General features: G+C 43.7%; 1 protein-coding gene across 6 annotated transcripts in view; it reads left to right on the top strand.

Annotated features, from left to right (window-relative positions):
• Positions 1-18,412, top strand: part of DCAF5 (DDB1 and CUL4 associated factor 5) — a 100,773-nt gene that overhangs the window by 45,607 nt on the left and 36,754 nt on the right. For all 6 annotated transcript variants that reach the window (XM_019551735.1, XM_019551736.1, XM_019551739.1 and 3 more), the window contains one exon: positions 5,912-6,125. In XM_019551735.1, coding sequence (XP_019407280.1) covers positions 5,912-6,125 — 214 coding nt within the window. The remainder of the gene's footprint in view (positions 1-5,911; positions 6,126-18,412) is intronic.

Genomic DNA, 18,412 nt, shown 5'->3' with positions numbered 1-18,412 from the left:
ACTGGAAGAGGGGTTAAACCCACCTTCCCCTGAGTACAGAGCTGCCCTGCTGCTAAATTTACTGAAACTTACTGCTGGCGGTGGACTGCAAATCACAGAGGCACCTGGAAGCCAGAGGAGGAAGTGATGAGCAACCCTGCTGAGTCCTGCTGCTGTGATGGTGAACTGCAAATCCCAGAGATCTCGGGGGCAACAGGAAAAGGAAGGGAACACACAGCCCATTCTCTCTACATGCCAGAGAGCTGTGCTGTAGCACCCCAGAGCTTATGGCCTGAGAGAGTACAGGTGGCTGCGTTCTGGAATCAAAAGTAAATGTGTGTCCAGTTGTTTCTCAGTTTTTAATCTCTGCAGTTTACACTAACTTGCAAAAACTGAATTGATTCAGCCTCAGGCTTTTTGACTGTCTGTACTTAGCCCTGTTTTGTCAACAAAGTGAAAGGTATACCCTGAGAGAGCTACTGAAATAGACCGTGGTAGTCAGCAGAAGACATGGGTACATCTACATTCTCTGACTTTCAGGTGGTGGCAGAAGCCTTGTATGACTCAGAAAAGCAGCATTAATCTGCCAGCAGAAAAAGGGCGTTCGGCTGCCATAAAGCAGCTTTGTCTGGATGCACTTGTAGTTCTGCTTGCAGACCTATATAGCATAGATACAGCCAGAGACAGGCAAGTTCTTCCTACTGCCTAGTAGCCAACAAGTGGAGCACGGAGGACATGACAGTGTTGCTTCTCTCAGTTCTGGTGCCTGCTGCCTTTCTCGTCCATTGCAGCTACAAGAATCGTTTGTAGCAAAAGTCCCATCCAGCTTTTTCATCCTTAAAATGAAGCATTCTGTTAACCAATAGTAGTTGTATTTACAGATCACTCTCATTGTCATGGTGCCCTGTGACCAGTGGGGTCCCCCAAGGCTCTATCCTTGGACCTATATTGTTCAACATCTTCAGTAATGATGTGGACATTGGAGTCGGAAGCGGACTGGCCAAGTTCGCTGATGATACCAAACTCTGGGGTAAAACATCCACACCTGAGGACAGGAGGGCAATCCAGGCTGACCTTGACAGGCTCAGGAAATGGGCGGATGAGAACCTGATGGTGTTTAACACTGAAAAATGCAAGGTTCTCCACCTTGGGAGGAAAAACCTGCAGCATCCTTATGGGCTTGGCAATACTATGCTGGTTAGCACTACAGATGAAAGGGACTTGGGGGTCATGATTGACCACAAGATGAACACGAGCCTTCAATGTGATGCTGCAGCAAGTAAAGCGAGCAAAACGCTGGCTTGCATCCATAGATGCTTCTCAAGCAAATCCCGGGATGTCATTCAACTGTTGTACTAGGCCTTGGTGAGGCCGCAGCTGGAATACTGCATACAGTTTTGGGCTCCACAATTCAAAAAGGATTTGGAGAAGCTTGAGAGTGTTCAGAGAAGAGCTACGCGCATGATCAGAGGTCAGGAAAACAGACCTTATGACGACAGTCTGAGAGCTATGGGACTTTAGCCTGAAAATGTGCAGGCTCAGGAGCAATCTGATAGCCGCCTATAAGTTTATCAGGGGTGTTCACCAGGGTATGGGGGAACAATTGTTCACCAGAGTACCCCAAGGGATGACAAGGTTGAACGGTTATAAACTCCTGCAGGACAGTTTCAGGCTGGACATAAGGAAGAATTTCTTCACTGTCCAAGGCCCCAAGGTCTGGAATAGCCTGCCATTGAAAGTGGTTCAAGCACCTACACTGAACACCTTCAAGAGTAAATTGGATGCTTATCTTGCTGGGATTCTGTGACCCCAGCTGACTTCCTGCCCTTTGGGCGGGGGGCTGGACTTGATGATCTTCCGAGGTCCCTTCCAGCCCTAATGTCTATGAAGCCGTTGAAACCAGAATCTTTGGTGTTTTTAGGTGCCAAACTAACAATTCCTACTGAGGCATACATGAATTGAGATTAATTCAGAGACGTATGTCTTGACAGACTTTCACATGATGGGAACAGCTCATTCCTGACAGCAGGGTGATTTACCCCTTGTCAAATTTTTGTTTCTGTTTGAAATCATGTGTATTCTAGAGCTGTGGGAGGAGGAAAGGGGTGGTGGGATAGGATTCCAAGAATGTTGTTAATACTACCAGAATGAATTTAGGGAAAATTGTCGTTCTTTGAAATGGCTGAACTGTTTTACCTGAAATTGTCTGGCTGAATATTTTTGAAGATGTTTGCCATGGAAAATTTTAGCTTGAAAAGTGTCATAAACTTTAAATTCATTGCTTTCTCTTGTAAGACCCAATTTTTAGCTGCTTTTACCTATAAGCCTTGCTTGTTACTTTCACTGCCAGTAGTATATACCTCAGCCCCTTCTATAGCCCTCTAATTCTCTTCTTTGTGCTCCCTTTGTGAGTTGCCTAAAATTTGTCATTTTAGGTCTATACAGTTATATCTGTCTTTTTTGTCTATATGGATATATGTCATTTTCTAGGCCTATATGGATATATAGGTCTCTGTATCCCGCTTCCACATCATACCTTCTGCATGTACTCCACAAACAGTTTCCCCCATTCTGCTATAAAGCACAAATTTCCCTCAACTGTTTCTGGTCTTCCTGCTTTGATTGGCTAAAACAAATGATTTTTCCACAATCAGTTAATTAAATTAACTCTTAAAGGGAATCAAGAGAAGTAGAGGGGCAAACATAGGCAAGTTCTTTATTTTCGTTTCCTTGCCCTTCTAGGAGTCTGCAGAAAAATATTACATTCAATTATTATAGAATCAAAGTCCATGGGGCTTTGTCCGAGATGAAAAGTGTAGGTCATACACCTGAAGCATTCTCCTGGCTGTCTGTAAATATGGAAAGGTAGCACCTAGTTGGTTCATATTTGATTAATGTTTTCAAACCTTTATGCAGCCACTTATTTATTTTATTTATTTATATGGAAAACTGAGGTTCTGGAGTATAGTTCTGGTGGCCATGGAACTGCAAAATACCTGAAACACTATTTATCAGACAGCTGTATTTACCTTAGGAGGCTGGTTTGAATGTTGTGCTGCTTTTGAAATGTCTTAAATGCATGGCTCTATAGTTTTTAGATTTTAAGTATAATATTAACTCTGACTTCCTTGTTTTCTGGCTTGTCTTTTGGTTCTTGAATTAAAATGTTCTCTTGAAGTCTTATTTCGCATAAGTTACTAAAATATTTATAACATTTAAAGTGTTTTTGTTTGTTAACTTCTCATGACCACTCTGGCAGCCTAAAAAAAGTGTCTGTAAAATGCAATGGAAACCTGTTTCAATATTAAGCTACTACTATAAAATACCGTTTTAGAATGTGCCTCATGCATTGCACAGCAATCAAAACCAGAGCATTATTACCAGAAAAGTGGGAGAGGCAGTAGAAAGAACAGATTAAAAGTATAAAGGGTTTATAATGGTGAATACCAGCATAGGACACTGGAGGGCATTGCTACTTTTAGGCAGTCTACTGGTTTGGTTTTGAGAGAGATTTAGTAGAAAGCCTTGGTGATGCAAGGAGCTGGGAGAAAGGATTCATCTTAAGACAAAGGACTGATGGGTGCTGAGAGAAAAGAGAGTAGTATCAAGAAAAAAGAAGATTGTTAAGAAGAGATGGCCAGACTAGATGGTGAAGCAAGGGGAGAGGGAGGAGGTGGAAGGAAGAAAGAGAACCTCATGTAAATTAATAAATAACCTTTTCAAACTAAGGGCTTAACTGTCATACTAGACTTAACAACCACAAACCTGAGAATTCCTTGAAAATGTTTTGTTTTAACTGTTCAACAGAATATTGAGGTTTTAATTAGTGAATATTCTTAATTTTAAATATGTCTGTTTGTTTCTCATGGAAAATGTTAAACTTTCAGAGAGATTTTTTTTTTTTTTTTTTTTTTACATGAAGTAAAATTCTGCTTAACTGCTGCTGTAGAAAACGGTGATTTTTTTTCCACCATACTTTTAATAGAACATCTCATTGAGAGAGTAAAACAAACAGCATGGTAGCTCTAGTTTCTACTGGTACAGCAGCATTAAAGTACACATTCCATTTGAAATCTAGTTAGTCATTTTCTTTTTTTCTCTCTTCTTTTCTTTTTTTATCTTTTGTTATTTTTTTTCTCTGATTCGTCTTTATTGAACAAGTAACTCTTGCCTGTGAAATTAAGGATTTTTTTTAACTTCACTTCTCTGAAATACTCTCACAAACAGCAAATGAAACTCACTGACTGTAGAGAGAATCAGTACAAACTAGAAAGAAAAGATTCTTGATCACCTACACATCTTCAAGTTGGCTACCAGAAAGGTTCCAAAAGGACTTGATTTTTATAGAATGGGTGCTCAGTGTTTTCTGAAGATCAAGCCAACTTACAGGGATCCAGTGTATGTATCCAAAACTTATGTGCCCACCTTGAGTCTCACTAGTCATTTTGAAAATATGACTTCTAGTTCATTTGTGGAAATCTAGCTTTGCGTTTGGTTTAAGAAAAAAAAAATTGACCCTGTATCCTGTGCACAAGTTGTTTCTTCCTGATTCTGGCGTAGAGCAATAGTTTTCATGTATACAGTATCTCATGAAACAAAGCATGTTTCAACCTGTGTGGAATGCAGATTCCTTTCTATAAGGCGTGACTCAGTTTTTACAAATGTCTAGGCAGACAGCTGTATCTGAAAATATGATGCATTCAAACCTATGAGTCAATTTCCTCTTAAAATTGTAGCTTCTGTATTTGGTGCCTGTTAGCTACTGAGGATGGACAGAATTTACAGCTTTTAATAAATCATCTGGTTGGGATTGCCTGAAACCTATTGAAAAAGAATGTGTCTAGGATGTTATTTGTTTGGATTGTTAAATCCTTTAAAATGAAATGGAAAGGGAACAAAATACTGCTCCTCCCTTCCATACCAATTCAGGGAGTGATATATGCCTTTTGGAAAGATAGAAGGAAACAGATATCAAGCTAACCCTCTCAACCACTATGCTTCTGGGGGAGACTAAAGCTCTCTTTTGTGTGAGCTATGTTTTTTTTTGGTTTTTTGGTTTTGGTTTTGTTTTTTTTAATCTAGGCATGCTAACTGCTCATTTTAACTTGAAAGTGTGAACAAAGTGGACAGAAACACACTGGATGCGATCACTGACCATTGACTTCTAGCACATATGCATTTTAAGGCAGTAGCATCATACTGTTAATATAATTAATCTTATGTACTTTGCATTATTTGTAGGTGAGTCATGTTTTGAGACCTAGCTGACTTTTTTATGCTTTTCAGAATAACTATTTGGTAGAACAGATTTTTATGTAAGGCAGCTGGAACTGATTGTGGTGAGTCTTAGAAGGGACAAAAATCATCTGATGTCCTGTAGGGATGTAAATGGAAGCAGGAGTGAGGTAATGGTCTGACCACGTACTAAAGGATAAAATGCTATTCCCTCGGTCCCACGCTAAAATAACAGCAAAAGAGGCCTGGGACAGACTAGAGAGAGTACCAGGCAACAAAAACTGCTGAGTGCTGGCAGGGTTAGTTGCAAACACGAACACTCCACAACTGGTTGGTTCCCTATGTGGTAGCAATTCTGTCTTATAGGAGTCGGGGATGGATACAGCTAATTTAATTGAAGCTATCAACACTACTCTCAGTAGCTTGTCATGAAAGCTTTGAGTTAAATTCTTCTGGGCATTAGGTACCTTGAAAGCTTTTCTTTGAAAACTGGCCAGAAATTGGTTTCATTCAGATGTAGAACTTTGTTCATTTGTAGCATACTGCAAATGAGTCTCAAAGCAAAGATCTTTTTGTGGTTGTCTCTCTCTCTCAACAACTGTGTTTGCAAGTTCATGCAAGTATTTTATAAAAATAATATCCTTATGCCTTCCAAATCCAGGGGTTCTTCTCACTTGTTTCCTCTCTCTCTTCCTAGTTCGTTGCTCCGTTATGGTGGAAATCTGTCCCTTCAGAGTGCCATGAGTGTTCGCTTCAACAGCAATGGAACCCAGCTGCTGGCATTGCGTCGGCGCCTTCCACCAGTCCTCTATGACATTCACTCCCGTCTGCCTGTTTTCCAGTTTGACAACCAGGGTTACTTCAATTCATGCACTATGAAGAGTTGTTGTTTTGCAGGCGACCGTGACCAGGTAATGGGCATAAAATGCAGCCCAAAGTTTGCATGTTTATTGATCTCTACAACAGTAAGCTTCCTTGACCATTTGAGATTTGACCTCTGTGTCAACTTTCTCTCATTTAGAGGATAATTTTCAGTTTCTGGTATGTGTCAGATTATCTTCAGAATTGCTTAGTATTGAAACTGAGAAAGCTAATGCACTCAAAAGAACAGATTGACTTTTATTAGTAGATGTTTTGGATGGGGAATCCAGAAAAAAGATAACAAAGCTGAGATGGAAATACAAAGCGCCCGAGTGAGGAACTAACAATCGAGGGATGGGGGAAAGGAGGGGAACACGACTAGGTTACATACGATACAATGTTAGCCAACTAACCCCGGGGGTTGGGGGATGTGGGAAGGGGGAGGGGGAGGGTCGGGTCGTGACACTGAGAGGGAAAGGAGATAGATACGCACATACCCGTTACAGTGATGCACAATGTTGGAGGAAGTGGCTCGGAGAAAGCGTCTCAGTCCATAAAGTCCGATCGCGGGGGTCCTCTTCGGGTGGGGCGGGGTCGTCCGTGGCGGTGAAATCCTCTCGACGTGCAGCGAAGCGGGGTGGGGGGGGCGGTTCAGGCGGCAGTGTCCTCCGGGTCCGATCCGGCAGCGGCTCGTCTGGAGGGGTCGGTGTACTGGCGGTGGCCCGTGATGTGCTCCACGTAGATATCACGGGACCAGCAGATGGTGTCGGACACCATGAGGCAGCGCATCAGCTTGGCGTAGCGGTGGGAAACACTGCAGGCGCGGAGGACGCTCTTGTTGCTGGGGTCCCAGGCTCCGAGTGTCCCCACGATGAGCACGTCCACTGTCACGTCATAGCCGCGGCCCCTCAGGGTGTCGGCCAGCGGGGCGTACTTCTCCCGCTTGCGAGCCCGGGCGTCGGTGAAGGCTTGGCGCTGGTTCTCGAAGGGGATGGTGACGTCCATGATCACCATCTTCTTGGCCTCGTGGTCCGTGACGATGATGTCGGGGTGCAGCTGGCTCTCGCAGCCTGGTACAGTGCGGTTCACAGAGATTTCCCCTGCCCCGGCCGGGATGGCCCGCACCAGGCAGTCCTGGACGGCATTGTGGCAGAGCTGCCAGGCTCTGGCGTGCAGCTTGCGGCTGCACAGCATGTGGGGGAGGGTCTCCGCTGCGTAGCCGCACCGTTGGCACCTCTTGTCCCGGTGGCCAAAGCGCATGGCCCCGTTCAGAGGCGGGCAGTTGAGGCGGGCGTGGTGGAGGAAGTGCCAGTCCGTGAAGCTCCCGCTGGGCATGAAGTGGTTCCTAGCGTCCCACTTCGAGGTGACGTCGAAGACCTTGCCCTGGTCGGATTTGGCCCTCGGGTCGGTGGCGTACTTGTTGCGGACGGCGTCCTTCAGGAACCTCTCCAGGAAGGTCCACTTGAAATCAGATCAGTATAGTCTAAAACTTGACTGTTTATTCACAGGAAACATATAAAATGATATGAAAAGTCTACTTAACCAGGTTCAGTTCCATGAATTAGACGCTATTACCTATTTAAGAAAAAGGAACTTAACATTTGAAGCTTCCTTGTATTTTGCTGCTATCTAAAACTAGGAGTAACAATCCCAAAAAACCTCCAGGGTGCATCTACACATGGAATTAGTGCGCCTGAATAAATTCCGGTGCAGTTCATGCCAGGGTCAGCTTCTCCCAATGTTGGCTCTGGATTTAGGACCCAGAGACCTTGTTTTGGGGGTGGGGGACCACCCTCAGACTGACCATGACCTTTCCATTCATTAATAGGCAAATTTTATTGATACACAGTGATAACAGAAAAGAAACCATACAAGTATTCTTCTTCCCTCCTAATGACTTTTCATTCATGGCTATCTCCTGGTTAGTTGTAGCCTTCCAGGTCTTCTCCTAATTTGGTCTGTTCCCCCCAAAACTGGGACTCACCCCTGCCCCCCACCCCGATCTGGGGCCTTGTTGGTGTTACTTATCTTGTGTTATGGAACAGTATGACACATATTCCTTTGATTCCCAGCCTTGTTGTGTTAGACAGTAATGGCATATGCCCCCTCAGTTCTCAGTCTGTGTCCATCCATTGGCCTTGTTATGTTAGCCTGTCTGTCTCCAGGACCATGAAACTGAGACTGAGACACCCAAGCTTCTTGGAAATCAGTTAACCCCTGCTGCCCATCTTGAACCCTTTTAATGCATATAAGTCAATATATTTTATACCTATAAGTCAGTTCTCCCAGAACAGACTTCTAAATCCAATTTCTAATCCAACACCAGGTGCAGCATCATTACATGCGCCTGGGACCAAAGCAGTTAGAGCTGGGGTGCCGTAGCCCCAGGCTGGCAGGGGGATCAGCCCCAGGCTCTTGGTGCCAGGTGATTAGAGGAGCTGACTGGGGCGCAACAGTGTGCTAAAGTGGGGCTGGGCAGCAGCCACCTCCTGCACTTTAGCACCCTCATGCCCCAGCCAACCCCAGTCACTGTCTACATGAGCATTTCAGCAGAGTTAATTACTCTGCCATAAAATAGTACTGTTGGGGACCATACTATCTTAGATCAGAGTTAATTTATTGTGCCCTGATACTGGTGCTTGTGTAGACAGTGATGCTTTACTGCAGAACTAATTAATCAGCTCTGCAGTAAAGTGCACATGTAGATATGCCTATATTGTAGACTTCTAAGGTTCTTAATATTCTTAGCTAATGCGTTTTGTTTTATAAGTAACAACATTCACTTCCAACTATTGATACCCCAAAATCAGCACAATCTGAAAATTCCCCTCATTGATCATAAGTAATCTGCAGTCAGAATTTCTATTATTGCTGTTGGGTGTAAAGCAAAGCCCCTCAGTTAGCAGAGCTTTACAGGATATATTTACCTTCCCATTTTCTTTTTGCCTGGCAAACTAGGTTTGCAGTGCCTGGTCTGTCCATGGGTCAGATCCAGCTGGTGCTCCCAATCTGGCACCCAGGTGGTCACAGTGGGTACCATCTGGCCATGCAGAGGGGCATGCTGGCCCCAATGCAGCCCCACAGGGAGAGGAACTTGACTCGTGCAGAGAGAAAATGGGGCATGGTCAGGCCCTGGAAGGAGGGGGCATGGGCAAGTTCCAGCTTAGCCTCTGGTGGGGGGAGAGAGGATGAGCCTCTGCTCTAATGGGAGGCAATGGGGCAGGGCCCACCTCTGGAGTGGGGAGGGAGCATGGCCCAGCCCCAACAGGAGGAAAGGGGGCTTGGCCCAACCCTTGGCTCTAAACCAGCCCCATGGGGAGGGAAGAGGGCATGGCCTGACCCTGAGCCAGAAGTGGGGAGGCATAGCCCAGCCCTGTAGGGGAAGGGGGTATAGCTTGGCTCTGACCAGCCACTCCATGGAATGGGGTTTGGCAATTTTGGCAGGGGGAGGGTGGCTATATTAATGGCTACCAGTCCCTCACTGTCAAATTTTCAGACCCATAGGTGGTCCTGAGGACCAGATGCAATGGCTCTGTGAGCTGCATTTGGCATGTGAGCTGGAGGTTGAGTACCTCTGGTCTAGAGAAATAGGCATGTTGAATGATTTTTCGTGGCTTCTTTGTAGTCCTGATTGGAGCCTACAGAATCCAGCACCAAAATCCGCCTATAAAATCAGAAGTTTATCTTACGGAATTTGGAAAGGACAAAAACATTTACTGCGGAAACAAATGAACCATTGTTTGGAGGAAAAATTGGCTGCTGGTTTTTTGGGTCTCCAGTGGAGTAATCCTAAAGAAGACGCTAGGCTTTTTCCTCTAGAGGTCAGAGTAGAACTACGTGAACTTTGTAGGACCCAAATGTGAATTTCAGTTTTCATTCTTATGTCTTTCACACCACATTTTATTTGTGTAGCCCTTATTTTGATGGCAAAATACAGGCATTCTCTGCTGCACCCAAACTGTGCATCAGAAACAGGGATTTTATGCAGCAGTATTTAAAAGCTGTTGTGATGTATCTCTCCACAATATTCACAAAGCTAAAAGGTTATTTTGTCCAGGCGAGAAATTTTAAGCATTTTGTACTGTGTGAACTTGGAGGTATAAGAAAAACATTTTCCTGTTGAAGTTTAGCACAAGGATGGGTAAGAAGGAACATTCTTCCATACTTTAAGTCTGTCCAAAACCTTTCCAGCACTGCAAATTCTCCTTTTGTTTTTGTTTTGTTTTTGTGTGTTTTTGGTTTTGTTATAATGCGGCTTCTTGAAACCTTTCACTGCCACTCAACCATGAAATGTGTAATTTTAATATGTTGAATATCTTAACTGACTAAACATCAAATATTGTGTTTGTATGTGGTATGTTTAGCCATCTGGAGTAACGGGAATCTAGAGTGACTTAGTGGACTACACAAATATACTCATTAGAATATCAAAGTTAAAGATGCCACAAAGCAATAATTTAACCAGATATGTTTGAAAATATCCCGTGATAAGTTTGGGTATTTGACTAGTCAAAAACATACTTAGTCAATTGGCTGGTCCACTATTGTCAAGTAATGGTCAAATATTTTAAACATTCATTTATTAGAATAATGAAGAGAGAAACTTAAACTTCAGTAGCTTGTTTTCTGTAACTAGCATCAGTACCTAAGTTGGGTTATTTAGAATTTTATTTCACAATAAATTGTAACAATTTTTTATAACTATCAGTTTTAGTTATGTGAACATGTAAATGATATTCAAGACTGAACAGTTCTTCTTTTCCTTGGCTTTTGTCCTGCAACTCTTGACCACAATAAAAAAATTTTAAAAAATGAAACAGGAGGAAAAAAATATATGACAACTCTGAAAGACTAAAGCAGTTTTTAATTTGCGGTTATACTAGGTACGCAGCAGGCCACCTCCGCAAGCATTTTCCTGTTTCCATTTGGAGATGCCTGCAGACAGCAGGTGGCTGGTAGGGGAAGCTTTTTCTATGCTGCTGGTTTTCGTTCTTCCTTCAGCACAGAGTAGCTCTTGCAATCCCACATGGCATAATGGGGGGATGAAGCTGGAGGAGTTTAGGAGAGAGAAGCAAGGCAGGGGCTGCCTGCTCCTAAAAGAAGAGAGAATGTGTGAGTCTGTGTCCTACCTCTGCAGGACTGAGGGGCCAGGCATGCAGTCTTCTTACCTTTGCTAACAGAAGATGTTGCGGGTGGAGGGGAGGGAAGGTATATGCCACTATCTGTGCAAGGGTATTTTTGGCTTAATGGAATATTTTAACACTTTTTGAGTTTAGTCAACTGACTGCCTATTATTTGATCTGTCTGACATTATTTGACAGGATAATTGACCAGTTTGCCAATAAATCCAATTCTTAGGGTCTGCCTTTTCCAACAGGCATGAGAGATTCAGATGATTTCTACAGCAATTTGTAAGACTGTTTCTGTTCTATTCTGTCTGTAATGGTGTTTCTCTTAGTTTTGTTTTCAGTGGTTCTTGATGCAAGTGCATTCTTGAAAGCCAGAAACATTATAGAATTTATCTAAAGAATTCTAGAAATTTGTACCCCTCTTTCTTTCTTCCTGTTGCCTATGACTGCAGTGCAGACATGTACCTATCAAGCTTGTGTTTATTTAGTCTTAGGATCATAGAAAATTAGGGTTGGAAGGGACCTCAAACATTCGTCTAGTCTAACCCCCTACTTAAAGCAGGTCCGTCCCCAACTGTATCAGCCCAGCCAAGACTTTGTATAGCCAGGTCTTTAAGACTTCCAGGGATGGAGATTCCACAACCTCTCTGGGTAACCTGCTCCAGTGTGCTTACTGTGCTTCTAGTGAGAAAATTCTTCCTAATAGCTAACCTAAACTTCCCTTGCTGCAACTTGGGACCATTGCTCCTTGTTCTGTCATCTACTAACACTGAGAACAGTCTAGCTCCATCCTGTTTCAAACACTCCTTCAGGTAGTTGAAGGCGGCTATTAAATCCCCCTCAATCTTCTCTTCTCCAGGCTAAGTAAGTCCTGTTCCCTCAGCCTCTCCCCATCAGTCATATGCCCCAGCCCTCTGACCATTTCAGTTGCCCTCCACTGACCTCTCTCCAATTTGTCCATTTCTTTTCTGTAGTAGGGGGCCTAAAACTGGACACACTACTCCATATGTAGCTTCTCCAGTGCTGAACAGAAAGGAATAATAATTTTCCTTGATCTGCTGGCAGTTCTACTAATGCAGCCCAGTATGCCATTAGTCTTCTTTGCAATGAGGGCATTCTGCTGGCTTATCATTTGATTGTCCACTGTAACCCCCAGGTCCCCTTACATAGTCCCCAGCCAGTCAGTCCCCAGCTTGTACCAGTGCATGGCACTGTTCTGTCCTAAATGCAGGACTTTGCATTTCTTCTTATTGACCTTCATGAGATTTCTTTTGGTCCAGTTCTCAAATTTGTTGAGAGCTCTATGAATCCTAGCCCTACCCTCCAGCATATCTCCTATTCCCTCCAGCTTGGTATCATCTGCAGACTTGCTGAGGGTGCACTCCATCCTATCTTCCAGGTCATTGATGAAGATATTGAACAATACTGGCCCCAGGACTGACCCCTGGGCACTCCAATTGATACCAGCTACCAACTGGACATGGAGTCATTTGAGTACTATCCTCTGAGCCCAATGATCCAGCCAGTTTTCTATCCACTTTACAATCCATTCATCCAACCCATACATCCTTAGCTTGCTTGACAGAATGTCATGGGAGACGATATCAAAAGCCTTGTTAAAGTCGAGGTACATCACATAGACTACTTTTTTTTGGAAAAGGACAAATTAAATTTACTAGTTGACAAGTTTATTGAATGTTAGCTCACAGTGGAAGATGTAGATTTCCCTACATTTATCCCCTTATGATTCATTAATTAGGTTTGGGTTTGTTTTTTGTTTTTTACAGATATCCTTCAGCAGCCATTATAAAGCTCACCCCTGTCAGTCACTTGGTGGCTGTTTGGATCACAACATGCTTGAATCCATGTCCTCTTAAGCTTCTCTGCAGCTGAGGAGGCTTTATCACTGCTTTCTCTCTCAAGTCCACATTTATTGGCCTGTTTAGAAGATTTCCTGGGTTCATGTGCACTCCCCTATTATCTCCTGATGGCCCAGCTGTTTTAGGTTCTTCAGACTGGTGCTCCCCATCCCTCAGATCCTCACTAGTATGAACTCACAATTTCCCAGAACTTCCCACATCGTTGCAAGTACTCCAGTTATTTACAGTTCACCTCTTCTAGGTAGTTGAAGTAGAGACTCAGATTTTATAAGACTTAAAATACTGTATTCACTGGAATCCAAGACTACCCTGAATTTAAGACTTAAGATTCTATACATGGAAAATTTTATAAATGTTATAATTTTCCATGTATAGAATCTAATTATTGGAGGGTCATTCATCTTAAATTTTAATCGCTCCCTACTGCTGCAGTGGGGTAAGAAGTGGCAGGGGCAGGTGGGAGAAGGGCAGACAATGCAGGGTCAAATAGTTTCTCCCCTGCCTCCGGTCTCCCTCTGATCAGCACTTGCCCCTATGCTGCATGCCCCCTTTTGCTTGTCCCCCCTCCCCCACAATTTGTCCTACCACAGCATCAGAATGGGCCAGGACCAGGTCAGAGTAGCAGCTGCTGCCTCCCTCCTCATACTCTATTCTAAAACGAGGGGCTTCCCCCCCATGTTAAACAGGGAAAAGAGGCTCATCTCGGAATCAAGTAAAATGGTAACAAATCACTTTTTACTTTAGCTAGCACAGGAAGATATAGAATCTGGGCAAAATGATGAATCCCTACATGCATACTATCAATTCCCTTGTTCAGGGCATGACTGGGCAAACCTGTGTCGGTGCTCCAAGTACTGTGCCAGTCCCCTGGTAGGTTTAGTTAACTCCTGAGTTCAGACTTGAAACACTGGGTTCTCCAAAGGAGTCCTCTAGATGAATAGATGTTGTTTTATGGTTTAACCACACTCTGTTGTTAGCTCTGTCCTAGCATCCCACGGGATTTTCCATCTAATATGGAGGTAAAAAGACAAAAGTAAACGTAGATAAACCCTGCTTTCAAAATACAGCTTGCTCTTTGACACTGTTAAATATACCCCCCAATAGCAAAATCAAATTCAAGGACTGTGAAAAAGGAGTTCCCATTTGGGAAAACCTGCATTGGAATCCAACTGTATGCATATGCTCATTGTTTGGATTCAAGTATACTCATCACTGTATAGTGAAAGTCCTACATAACAGCATTTCTAAGAATACCTTTGAGTTGATTCAACTTGCAGAGCTAATTCTTTCTCTGTCCAGCCTACATAGACAGAAAATGCTGGAGCATTTTATGGCATTGGGTTCAAGTGCCCTTGTATTTGTCTCTCTAGAGGACTTTGTGCCCTGGAACTCCTTATTCACTGATAATCACTCCATGGAACAGGGATCAAATTTTTCTTTCCATAACAATAGGGAGGCTACTCTAAATGCAGATTGGTAGTATCAAAGCATGAGTGATGCTAGTAAATAATAAAAATAACTCCTGATATCAGTGAAGTTATACTCTTGCTCCTTGAAGATGGAAAAAATCAAAATGGTCACTCTTTAGTGTCATCATGGAATTGCTGAACTAAAAAATATCATACATTTATTATCTCAATCTGAATAATTTATCTGACAATCAATCATATTTTTGGTGGTTTCAGTTCTCAGTGGATTTTCACATCCAAAATGGCTGTCATTTGTGACACTGTCTCTCTCTCTCTCTCAGGACAGCTAGTCCTGTTTCTTTCCTCGTTCTTCTCTCATTCTTGGCAATAGGCATTTGTTTCCCCAGAGGAGCATTAACATCACCTTTGTCCTTATGAACCTATTTGAAAACTAGCAAACAATATATGCAAACTTTTTTTTTTCCTCCAGAAATGCCATACCTCCCATCTAGCTTGCCCCTAATATCTGTTTTCTAATAGCTGCCAGTGTCAGACTGGAAACTTTTAGCCTCCTTTTATTGTTTGTACCCACATACAGCCTCTGCATTTTTTCTGCACAAAACTCTCTCCTTGTCCTACTTATTAAGCATGAATACACTGTTCACATGCCACTTAATAAGAAGCCTCTTCTCTTCTTTGTATGTGAGAGCTCTGGTGTTCACCAGTGAATGGCTAAGACAGTTCAATATTATGTCACATTTGCCTTATCCAGGAACTTGCCCCAGCTCAGCAGCTCATGTCCCCACATAAAGGAGGGAGTGTGGCAGAGGCTGAAGAGCCAAATTTTCCCTCAATTTATTTCAGTACACCCTACGAACTGAAGGTAGAGCTGCTATGGGCTTCACTGAAGACCGAATTTGTTGCAGTACTTCTAAAAGTATGTGCATGACACTTAGGCCCAGATCCTCAGGCATGTAGGCATCCAATTCCGATAGATTTCAAAACTTCATGTTGTCTAAACTTACTGTGTAAAAACAGGAGGCAGGGCAGTGGTACCTTTTTATAGACTAATTTCTTTAGAGAGACAGGTGCTTTGGTAGGCTACTTGAACATGTCTCTAAATGAGCTGGTCTACAGGGTGTTGCCCTGCCTTCTGCCTAACTTTGGATTAGCATGCCTACCTGCTAAGCCTGTGCGAATAGAGAAGTTTTCGATTAGGATTTGAATTTGGCATATTTTGGAGGACAGTGTTTCGATTGGGCGATTCAAATCACTGTCCCCATTCAATACGGCCAAATCCGAATCAGCGCCGAATCTCTGATTCTGATCAGCTGGGGAGAGGCACACACAGCTGGGCAGCTGCAGGTTCTCCTACAGCTCCTCTGGCTGTGCCTGCCTCTGCCAAAGCAGGGAGAACTGCAGGAGAAACCCCCACGTGCTGTCATGCCTGACCCCATCTCCTGCCCGGCCCCAGCTTCCCACCACTTGGAAGGGAGAGGGGAAAAAAAAAAGCCCTGCACTCACTGGCTGCAGCAGCGGGGATTGGGGCCTCTGGGCACTCGTGGCAGAGTGTCCTTTGCAGTGCAGGGCAGCGAGGATCACCTCTTTCTGCCCTTCCCCCTCCCCCCACCCGCCTGGCAGCCTCGCAGCAGCTGCCCCGTGGCATGGGTGTAGTGCGGCTTGGCAAGACGCTGCGCGCTGTCTGGGAGCTGGGGCAGCTCCATGTGTCAGCTGGCACTATTCAGCCCCAGCTCCTGGACAGCATGTGGCGCCCTGCCGAGTCACACTGCACCCGTGTCGTGTGGCAGCTGCCACGTGGGTGCCCGGTGGCATGGACAATCCCTGCTGCCCTGTGTGGGGGATGGGGCCAGGCAGGGCAGCCATGGGGCTTCTCCCACGGCTTCCCCCACCCAGGGAGAGGCGGGCACAGCCGGAGGAGCCACAGGAGAACCTACAGGTGACCAACTATGCCTGCCTCTCCCCAGCGGATCCGAATTGCTGAATCTCTCCGACCCTTTTCCAAATCAATTCAAAAACTTCAGATTTGATTTGGACCTGTCTAATGGATCTCCCAGTTCAATTTAGATGCAAAGATTCAGCCACCAAATTGGGCCGAATCTACCCCAGATCAAATTGGTGACTGAAGCTTTGCACAGCCTAGCTAACTACCTCTCTCTCTCTTTATGTAAAGGCTATAAATAGAAGGCAGGGTAGATTTACATCTTATAGATTAATCAAAGTTATATATGCAGAGATGCATATTGGCACAAGTTTTTGTGGTGTGAAGCTCACTTCATCAGAAAGTTATAACTGGTCAAGATTTTCCTCTGCTTGCAACTAGAAAGAAAGCTTTAAACACTAACTTATCCTGTGATTTGAAACGTGTGAATTAGAGCCAGTCTTGAAACTGTTACTAGTTAACATAGTTGTGTTATGTGGTGTGGAAAAGAGTAAATGAATGTAGTTTTTTAAAGTTGCCTAAATACCTTTAGAAAACGTCTAGGCTTTGAATACTACAGCAACAGGAAGCAGTATAAAACCCTAAAGGAGATGAAATATATTTCCTGCTCAGGATTCCCAAATGCAAAATCCAGTGCAAATCGTGAGGGCTAACAACTTGTTTTTATTTTACCCTGCTGGTATTGACCCCCTGTACCACTTGAGGGAGCAAACTGCATGGTTGCTGCCTGCTTCACAAAAGGTTAACTTATATCCCGTGAATCAAACAAAAAGCGTCTTGACTATAAGGCATGCCCTCAGACATTACATCACCACTCAGCCTTTTCTGTTGACATTACACTGGTATAGGAGAGTTTCAGGAATGCACCATTCACTGTGGCGCAGACTATTCAGACTCCCTATAAAGTTACAGCTTTCATTATGTTTAACTCAGCATGCTAAATAACTTTGGTTAGGGATGGGAAGATTTTTGCCCATCTACTAATTAGGACATTAACGCAGCCTGTCCCAAAACAGAATTAGCTATAAAGTTCCCAAACATCTTAATTGAGTATGCATTGCCATGACACAGAAATCTAACCTTTTCATGTACTTTCCAGCTTGTTGCTTAATTTTAAGGGAGTCTTCTCTCAGGTAGTGGTCGTTGTTGGTCCTGACTTTAAAAGGAGAAAGGGGAGCCAGCCTTCCTTTCTGAAGAGTACATTGCACTTTTCTTGTGCACAAAGTTCATAATAAATAATAGCTTGCAGTAGCCAACTTATCTTGTAGCATCAGGTCTTGAAATGGAAAGGGCCCAGTGAGCAAATATTTTTGTCAAACTTGCATGAAAAGGAAATCAGTGACTTACTATGTCTTAAACAAATATAGACAAGGTTTTGATTCTTTCTAAAAGGCAGTTAGAACCCTGCTTGGAGAGAGCAATTGAGGAAACTCAAATCGCATGCAATTTTATTATTTATTTATTTATTACTAATTGTCCTTTTTCATCATGACCCCTCTCTTCTTAAAGAGCTTACTGGGTGTGGGTCTCAACAAGAGATAGTGACCTTTACTTTTCTCCTCAGATTCTATTGATCACTTTCCCTCTAGCTTCTTCCTCCTCAAAGGAGGATCCCCAGTTCAGAGGATTGCAGGGTTGGGACTCGCTTTAAAGGTGTACCTCAGAAGATCTGCAGTGTCATGATCTTAGGTCCCCTTTACACATGCAGGTAAAAGATGAATTGGAACTGATATGTGACCCACATAGTAGTTCCTCCTGCCATGCACATGTGGCATTGCAGGAGGTGCAATTGTGGGTTTGTGCATTAGATTTAATTATGCCTTATTGTCATTGTAGGCCTATAGGAGGCCTATGCATCAACAAGAACCAGGCCCCACAGCTGGGAGCCCCCTTTGCTGAGGGGCTCCCAACTGTGGGGGCCACATACAGCTAGGACTGAGTGTCCCATGCCTGACAGGG

Source organism: Crocodylus porosus, unplaced genomic scaffold (genome assembly GCF_001723895.1).
Source record: "Crocodylus porosus isolate Cpor-Errol unplaced genomic scaffold, CroPor_comp1, whole genome shotgun sequence".
Lineage (NCBI taxonomy): Eukaryota > Metazoa > Chordata > Crocodylia > Crocodylidae > Crocodylus > Crocodylus porosus.
The sequence above is the reverse complement of the archived record's forward strand: the minus strand, read 5'-3'. Positions and strand labels throughout refer to the sequence as shown.